The sequence below is a fragment of the Toxorhynchites rutilus genome, chromosome 1 (assembly GCF_029784135.1).
Source record: "Toxorhynchites rutilus septentrionalis strain SRP chromosome 1, ASM2978413v1, whole genome shotgun sequence".
Classification (NCBI taxonomy): Eukaryota; Metazoa; Arthropoda; class Insecta; order Diptera; family Culicidae; genus Toxorhynchites; species Toxorhynchites rutilus.
In genome coordinates, this window is record NC_073744.1 from 66023953 (window position 1) to 66034129 (window position 10177).

At 42.4% G+C, this 10177-nt stretch overlaps 1 protein-coding gene across 1 annotated transcript; it reads left to right on the forward strand.

The window, feature by feature from the left end:
* Positions 1–1644: 1644 nt before the first annotated feature.
* LOC129781951 (uncharacterized) lies at positions 1645–7644 on the forward strand. The gene has a single exon (XM_055789455.1). The coding sequence runs from the start codon at positions 1645–1647 to the stop codon at positions 7642–7644; it is 6000 nt and encodes a 1999-aa protein (XP_055645430.1).
* The last annotated feature ends 2533 nt before the right edge of the window (positions 7645–10177 follow it).

Here is a 10177-nt window from a genome sequence, read left to right on the forward strand (position 1 = left end):
CACCACATCGTTTCGCATCACCTCACATCAACAAACCAACACAAGCAGCCATGGTTGGATATGGCAAAGGAGGAAAAGTGAAGGGAAAGGCAAAATCCCGCTCGAACCGTGGTGGTCTGCAATTTCCCGTAGGTGTATCCGCCAATTGCACCGGAAAAGGTAGCTAGGTCGAGCGCGTTAGTACCTGTGTACCAGTCCACCTAGCCGGCGTTATATAGTTTCGGCCGCCGGAGTGATCGAGTTAGCTGGCAAAGCTGCTCGGGACGATAAGAAAACCTGCATTAGGAACATAACACATTCGGTTCGGTGGACATCAAGACAACAGGCAGTTGCAGCGAGTGGCGAGTGGCAAACGCAATCGCAAAACGGCATCAGGTAGCAGAAGAAAAAAGTTTGTTCTTTATACAAACTGCTTTGGTGGCAAATCCATAACAAGGCGGCATCGAGGACGTTCGATATGGTTTTTTTCAAAACCACGAGTACTAAGTTTTCTAAATTGGAACCATTCCATAAAACAAGGCACTTTTCAGGGCCATTAAACCTTCCAAAAAAGAGTTTAGGAAATAAAGTTCAATGCTTTCTAAAACATTATCCAAAATAATAATAAAACACAAATTGATGTTTTCATAATTTGTTTGCCAGGATTTGATGAGTATGTGAATTTGGCAGTTGTTCTGAGCTTATTGATAGTTGGGGACTTTCCTGATTATTAAATTTTCACCAATTCTTAAATTGTTTCCAGATTGAAAGTACAGTAATCTACAATTAGTTCGACATTTAGCTAATTGGACGGACATGTAATGTGACTTATTTAGTTGGACATTTTTGTAAACATAGAGATCCAAATTATGATCCCACATTGAAAGTCGACACTGTACCACTGTCATCGCAAATGTTCAATTACAGGTTAAAATTACCTCCAATCCGGCACTGAGTGGTGGTAATGCGACGTGCCATTGAATGTAATTTACTGTAAAATATGTCACAAGCTGGATGGGAAGAAATTTTCCAACTGTGAAAGCTGTGGCGAGTGACAACAAATCGCTAAACAGGAAGGTTTAGCCGAACAAGATGGGAATATCGAGTGATAACAAAAACACAACACCAAAGGTTCTTTTCAGAAATTTAATTGAAACCGCTGGGCACAAATTTAAAATTGACACCCGAAAATGTCAAAAAACCCGAACAATATAAAAACTGACAGCTACGTTAAGACAAAGCGACATAAAAAGTATATTCGTAGAACGCTTAGTCTGATAATTGATTACTCTGAAACTTGAACCGTGAATTTTCTATTTAAAAAAATATTCAGTACTTTAATTAGTGTTTTGAAAACATAAATTTATAAAAGCGGTAAGCCGCAGATATTTATATTAAAAATATATATAAATATATTACTGAATTTGTTCGATATAGGACTCCAACATTTACATCGGGGATTGCACACGCGGTTTGCAGTGCAAGATAGATAAAAAAACTAGTTCTGTAAGTCAAATAATTATATATTTCTTTGATAAAATGTAATTACCTACGATGAATTTTTAGTTTGAGCTGGATTAAACGTGCTGCTACAAAAACTACGTTTTACTAAACCGATTTTCCGAACAATTTCTCAAAAGAACTATTTCTAACCTTACCTTTGAGATGGAGGATCAAGCTTGCGAGAAGTGCAATAAAACCGATAATCGTCCAATGGTGGCTTGCGACGCATGCGAAGCCTGGTATCACATGGAATGTGTAGGAGAATCTCCGGGAGTGGAAAATCGATCTTTCGAGTGTCCTAAGTGTACTGTCAAGAAGGATAAACAAGCAAAAAGGGGGAATAAGCAGAACGCTCCCGCGCCCTCAAAGCCTTGTAAATATCAAACCTCTAAAGGCGCAGTGCCTCCCATCGAGAGAGATTCTAATCTGGAATTTCCGGTTCCATCTGATAACCAAGACAACTCGGAGCGAGCAGAATTTATCGGTCAGAACGAAGTGGCAACGAACACATTAGAAACGGTAGGCGAAAACATAGTCGAATGTGGTTTCGAACATTCCGGGAACCGTCTACGAGATAAGCTAAAACGGTTGGAGAATGAAATGAAGTTGAAAGAAGAACAACTATCAGAAGAGAGAATAATTCAGGAGAAGCGGATCGAGCTGGAGGCGAAGTTAATGCAGAAGAGACTGTATCAGCAAAGGGAGCTGAAACAGAAACAGTTGCATCACGAACGTCTGATGTATCAGAAACAGTTGGAAGAAGAGGCTGAGTTTCAACGTCAACAACAACTCTTACGCGAAGAATTCTCAAAACTCAAAGGCGATCTGCGATCTTCTGAGTCGGAAAATAAAACGACGGAACCCAGTAATAGCAATCCGCAACCTGTTCCTGAGTTACAGGAAACACCAAAACGTAACCCGAAATTATCAAAAATTCCAGTACTCACGCGAACAACGCAGGCACAACAGCAAGACGTTCCAAGTGAGGACGGTTCATCGTCTACGAGTGATGCAGACAACGACGAGGAGGAATTCGAAGAGCTCAATCCAGTACCGCCCGCAATTCCAACGCAGACGACAAGAACACTAACTTCGTATGGGTCGGGGCCAAACAAGGCTCAACGTGCTGCTCGCCAAGTTTTAACGAAAAAACTTCCCGTGTTCACAGGTCGGGTTGAAGAGTGGCCGCTTTTCTACAGCAGTTATGTCAACTCTACGGATGCGTGCGGCTTCTCAGAGGTAGAAAACCTTGTACGTCTCCAAGAATGTTTAAGAGGACCAGCTTTGGATTCGGTACGTAGTCGGCTTCTACTTCCAAAAGCTGTTCCTCAAGTGATTGAGACCTTGCGTATGTTATACGGTCGGCCGGAACAGCTTATCCATACTCTGCTATCCAAGGTCCGAAGAACAGATGCACCAAGAGCTGATCGACTAGAAACCTTCATACCATTCGGGATGGCGGTACAAGAGCTATGCGATCATCTGGAAGCAGCAGAGTTGCACGACCATCTTGTGAATCCGGTTCTGATTCAAGAACTGGTCGATAAACTTCCAGCGTCCACGAAGCGAGAATGGGTTCATCATAAACGCAATGCTGCAAACGTAAATCTCCGCACATTTTCTGATTTTGCGTCGTCCATCGTGTCCGAAGCCAGCGAAGTTACACTGAACGTCGATTCACACTTCTCCACTAAATTTGAAAAACCGAAACCGAAGGATAAAGGATTTATTCATGTTCACAGTGGACCGTCAACGAATTTATTTCCACTAAGTCCATGTCGCATCTGTAAAGCTTCGGGTCACCGTATACGAAACTGTGAAGAATTTCGCCGATTGAATCTTGCTGAGCGGGTTAAGCTGATGGAACGCTGGAAGCTGTGTGAACGTTGCCTCAATGAGCACACAGGATGGTGCCGTTTCAAGATTACGTGCAATGTTGGTAATTGTCGCTTAAATCATCACCCATTGGTACATAAAGATACGACTCCCGTTCCGGTGGTACAACGAGCTACGACTCTGGCCACAGTTAATGCAGGTCATCTACACACGCATCTCGATGGGAAGCTACCCGTTATTTTCAGAATCGTTCCTATCACATTGCTTGGTGAGCGAAAATCTATCACTACGTTTGCTTACCTCGATGAAGGCTCGTCAATGACACTCGTTGAAGAGAGCATCGTTCGCGAGCTGGGAGTACGAGGAGCGTATCAGCCGTTGACTCTCCAGTGGACGGGCAATATTGTTCGACGGGAAGCTTCATCTGAGTGTGTGTCATTCAAAGTTGCTTCCGATGCAGGAGATCGATTAGATGTGAAAGAAGCACATACGGTGAAAAAGTTACATCTACCGAAGCAGCGAGTTAACTTCAAGGAGTTGTCCAAACATTATCCACATTTGGAGGGTCTGTATGCAGCCGACCATACTGGAGAGGAACCGAAAATCCTGATCGGACTCAACAACGCCTTCTTGCTTGCTCCATTGGAATCCAGGGTTGGTAATGCCAATGAACCCATTGCAGTTCGCTCTTGCTTAGGATGGACGATATATGGCCCTAGAGATACTGTTTCGACAACTGGTTTTCTCGGTTTCCACAGTGGATATACTAACGAGGATCTTCACCAAATGATGTGGGAGTATTATCTGAGTCAAGAGCCTCGAACCATTGTAAGTAAGCTTCCGGAATCTGCTGAGGACCGCAGAGCACGAGAACTCTTGGAGGCTACGACGATTAAAATCGGTGATCGGTTCGAAACCGGTCTCCTTTGGCGAACAGACGACGTTAAATTACCAGACAGTTACCCGATGGCAATCAAGCGGTTACAGGGACTCGAGCGGCGACTTCTGAAGAATCCGGAAATGTACGATAAAGTGAAACAGAAAATAAAGGAGTACCAAGTAAAAAAATATGCACATAAAGTAACCCCGGTGGAACTTGCGACGTCTAATCCGAATAAAATATGGTACTTGCCTCTGAATGTGGTTGTCAACCCAAGGAAACCACAAAAAATAAGGTTGGTGCTTGACGCAGCGGCACAAGTAGACGGCGTATCCCTAAACTCGAAGCTCCTCGCGGGCCCAGACTTCCTGACGCCCCTCCACACCGTTATTCAACAGTTTCGCGAAAGACAGGTGGCGTACGGCGGAGATATTCGTGAAATGTATCACCAGTTCCGAATGAGAGACACAGACAAACACGTTTTGCGTTTTTTGTTTCGGGCTCATCCAAAGACTGAACCGGAAGTATATGTAATGGACGTGGCCATTTTTGGCTCAGCATGCTCGCCTGCGTCCGCACAATATATAAAAAATCTCAACGCATCCCACTACGCTGATCAGTTCCCCGAGGCAGCAAGTGCAATTATCCACAAGCACTATGTGGATGATTATTTTGATTGTGCGGATACTGCTGATGAAGCTATTGAACGAGCGAAACAAGTGCGTTACATTCATAGCCAAGCTGGTTTAGAGATACGCAATTGGGTCTCAAACTCGACAGGTTTCCTTGAAGCAATGGGTGAATCAACTTCAGGAAGCAAGGTGTCGTTGAATAACGGCAAAGAGGGTCCTAGTGAGCGTGTTTTAGGAATTATTTGGCTGCCCTCCGACGACGTGTTCACTTTCTCCACGACGATGCGCGCAGACCTGATGCATTATATGTCAACCAACGATCGTCCTACTAAACGGATCATACTCAGCTGCATAATGAGTCTTTTTGACCCATTAGGTTTGCTAGCACCATTTACCGTTCACGGGAAAGGTCTTCTTCAACATACCTGGCGCTCTGGCTGCGATTGGGATGAGAAGGTGAACGATGAGTGCTACGAAAAATGGTCTCGTTTGCGAAATGTATTTCCCGTCATCAACCAAGTGCTCATACCCCGGTGTTATCTGCGAAATGCCCCATCAAGCGCATACAGTACGCTGGAAGCCCACGTGTTTATGGATGCGAGTCAGGATTACTACGGGTGCGCTGTATATTTCCGAATAACTCACCAAGGAAATTCTCGATGTTCGCTGGTGGCTGCGAAGACGAAAGTTGGTCCGTTGAAGCCATTTTCCATTCCACGAATGGAGTTGCTAGCTGCAACATTAGGAGTACAACTGTTGAATTCAGTATTATCAAATCACAACATCAAACCTACGAAACGTGTTCTATGGACTGACTCATCAACAGTGCTGCATTGGATAGCCGCAGACCCGCGAAAATTTAAACCGTTTGTCGCGTATCGAGTCGGCGAAATTCTGCAGGAAACAAGTATAAACGAGTGGCGTTATGTACGCAGCAAATTAAATATTGCAGACATCCTAACTAAATGGAGCAATCATGCTTCACTAGAGCCCGATGGTCCCTGGTTCTGTGGTCCGGATTTCCTCCAACACTCGGAGGAAGAATGGCCATCTTACAACCGCCCTCCGCCAAGTCTCGTTTCAGAGCTCAGAGTTCTCAACATGTTCCACACAAAGGTGGATAATATCCTGTGGATCGACGCTTCCAGAATATCCAAATGGAACATTTTATTACGTTCGGTTTGCTGCGTGATCCGATTCATTTCAAACTGTCGCCTGCGAATTCAACGAAAACCTATCGAAGTATTGTACGTTCCAGAGATGTCAAAACTTGTACGGCGTTCAGTTTGTTCGATCATCGTACCCCTAAAACAAGAAGAGTATGAGATTGCCGAACAAGTGCTCTGGAGGCAAGCACAACGAGATTTTTATGGAGATGAAATAAGTACCCTGTTGAAAAATCGTCAATTAGCCCGTGAACAGTGGATACCGATTGAAAAGTCAAGTAAGCTGAAAAAACTGTGTCCGTTTCTCGATGAGCATGATGTTTTGCGCGTGGATGGTCGAACCAGCATGGCGGAATTTGTTCCCTTTGATACCAGGTTTCCCATTATATTGCCGAGGGATCACATCATCACATATCGAATCGTCGAGTTCTACCATCAGCGATATGGACACGCAAATAAAGAAACGGTATTCAACGAAGTTCGTCAGCGGTTTTCGATTTCAAAGCTAAGAGCATTGGTGGCAAATGTCGCAAAAAGTTGCCCATGGTGTAAAGTGCGCAATTCTCGTCCACATGTGCCAAGAATGGCTCCGTTGCCAATAGAACGTCTAACCCCATATGTTAGGCCGTTCAGTTACGTGGGGGTGGACTATTTCGGTCCTATTGAGGTCACTGTGGGTTATCGTAGGATCGAAAAACGGTGGATTGCCCTATTTACCTGCTTGAATGTGCGTGCAGTTCACCTCGAAGTGGCTCACCGCTTGAATACCGAATCGTGTATAATGGCCATTAGACGATTTGTTGTGCGACGAGGACCTCCAATAGTTATCTTTTCTGATAATGGAACTAACTTTAAGGCTGCAAATAATGAGCTGCAGAATCAGATCCAACTTATCGATACTGCATGTGCCAATGTGTTCACCAACGCAAGAACGCGATGGTGCTTCAATCCGCCCTCCGCACCCCATATGGGGGGCGTATGGGAGCGCATGGTGCGCACAGTTAAAGAGGTAATGAAGACGCTGCATGAAAGACATCGCCTTAACGACGAGATACTGCTAACAGTTATCGCTGAGACTGAAGAAATCGTCAATGCCAGACCGCTCATCTATCTTCCTCAGGACTCCGTGGAATGTCAAGCCATAACACCGAATCATTTTTTACGTGGTACTTCGTCAGGGCTCCAAGATCCAGTGATCGCACCAACTAGCGAAGCAGAAGCATTGCGCAATGCGTATTTTCGCTCGCAACTGGTTTCGGATGAGCTGTGGAAGCGTTGGCTGAAGGAATATCTGCCGTCGTTAAACGCGCGGACCAAATGGATGGAGGAGACTACCCCTTTAGCTCCTGGAGATTTAGTTTTCATCGTTGACGACTCTAACCGTAATGGGTGGATACGGGGAGAAATACAGGAAGTAGTTGAAGGTCGTGACGGTCGCATACGACAAGCCAAGGTGCGCACTGCGAATGGGATATTTCGGCGACCAGTGAGCCGGTTGGCTCGAATCGAAATTATGTCGGTTGGTAAATCTTGCCCAAATGAAGGTTCCGGACAAGGTTTACGGGTCGGGGATTTGTTGAAACCGCTGGGCACAAATTTAAAATTGACACCCGAAAATGTCAAAAAACCCGAACAATATAAAAACTGACAGCTACGTTAAGACAAAGCGACATAAAAAGTATATTCGTAGAACGCTTAGTCTGATAATTGATTACTCTGAAACTTGAACCGTGAATTTTCTATTTAAAAAAATATTCAGTACTTTAATTAGTGTTTTGAAAACATAAATTTATAAAAGCGGTAAGCCGCAGATATTTATATTAAAAATATATATAAATATATTACTGAATTTGTTCGATATAGGACTCCAACATTTACATCGGGGATTGCACACGCGGTTTGCAGTGCAAGATAGATAAAAAAACTAGTTCTGTAAGTCAAATAATTATATATTTCTTTGATAAAATGTAATTACCTACGATGAATTTTTAGTTTGAGCTGGATTAAACGTGCTGCTACAAAAACTACGTTTTACTAAACCGATTTTCCGAACAATTAACATATTCATAAAGAGTAAACAGTAAACTAATCCATTTTTCAGGTAGATAGGTAGGTATTCACGTAGGTGAAGAAAATAAAACAATATATTTAAAATATATATTTAACAAAAGCTGTCCCCTTTGCATAGTCCTACGTCACTCCGGTTATGTCCCCGACATTACCCACCCGTCTTTTTTGTTTTTTGAATGTTTCGCGCCCGAACGCGACAATAAAGTTTAAATGGCCAGTCTTTCAAATGAAGATAGTTGTTATACCCTACATTATAAACTTCAATTCAACCGACTTCTGACATATCTCTGGCAACTCAGAAAAATAGTTGTGAAACGCAGTGTATGTGACGCTTTATACAATCTATTTTTACATGCTGATAATTTTTTTCAGCCAGGTCAGACAGATCTTGAGATATCGATACCACCAACTGAAAAAACATCGTTTCGAGAAAAAAACACTTTAAAAAAATCGTACCTTCGGTCACCTTGCAGTTATATCACAGATATAACCCACTTCTAGTATTTTCTAAAATTTCAAGATTCGAAAGGATGAAGATAACGAATAAAGTTATTTAAAATATATTACATATCATTGTTCAGCATATCAGCATACAAATAAAATCTCATATTAGGAAAAAATGCAGCTATCAACGTACCTCCTGAAAATTCAGAACTGTTCGCTAGCCACTCTAATGTAAAAATTGGCTTATAAATCTAGTTGAATTACTTGTCAAATGCATTCAGTATGAACGGTCACCGTCTTCTTCATACCTATCAACGTTCATATATACATGTCATCATCGTAAATGACGGAATACATAGTTCATTTGATGCAATAATTTGGTGATGAACCAATTGCGGTTTAATCATTAACTTGAGAAAGAATGTGTTATGGTTCGCCCTCACTCTGTCTTTCTTCTACCCTCGGACTCCCGGGATCCTGAGCTAGGGGCTTTAGCTGGAATTGTTTCCATCTTTTATCCGACACATGGCATATATCATCGAAAAATCAGCTTGGTTTCATGAGAAGGGATATCTAGAAATCACCATCGAAGAAAACAACACTGTTTTGGAAGCTGAAAAGCCTAACTTTTTCATCCTAAGGAACCTTATTATCGCTATGAAAAATACCCTACAGATTAGTTACATTGTAAAACCGCCAGTAACATGATAGATAAATAAACGAAAACAAGACGCAACGATCGAAATCATAGCCAATCATAAATTTTTACAACCGTAAGTGCGAAAACCGATCCAATGTAATTTATTGCTTTTATAAACAGCCTTCACCATCATCCTATTCCTATGCACAAAGCGAACATTCCTTTCATCGGAGTAATGGGGGGATTTTTAAATTACATGAGTATCAATGCTCGAAAGTAGCAACACCGAAATGCTGCCCATATGCTGCTCAAACGGAGCATATTCGGAATGTTTCGATCTCATTTTCCCTTCGCAAACATTCGCGTGCATGGCAGGCACTCGTTGCTCAGTGCTAATGACATGAAGAAAATGAGGAGCATTGCACGGAATACGAACTAATGAAGTTCCTTTGATTTGAACTGAAGGAAAAATGAATGAGAACGCGATTAGGATTTTCATGCTTGAGCCGGTGCTTGAGCTTGGGTAAATCGTGAACTTCGTAGTTGATCTTCGTGATTGACCTGAATCAGCGAAATTGATAAAAGAATACACTGCTTTGGAGTAACAATCATTTTTCCAGGTGCAAGTTTCGGTGACTCGAATGTTGAATAGATAACAACGACGCCGGCCACATCCTTACAGTGATTTGATCTACGTTCTGTCCGTAATTTCCGTTTTGTCGGTTGTTATATAATTGTTCTACAAAGAACTAACGAAATTCACACAATGCTATAGAGGCATAATTAATATTATCTAGCAATATCCATTCACTGAAAATAATAGCTTCTTTCGTTTTGTTTTTTGTCAGATTTTATTTTTGTGTTGCTAATAACATTGCACACACGACACATACCAGTTCATTTCTCTCGAGAATTAAAGTTCAACGTTTGACGGTTGAAATCGTGGTGTGCACACACACACAAACACGCCAAATCTGCTAAAGGACTTTCACGATGATTTACCACCCAAGCCTTGCAAGTTCGCCAT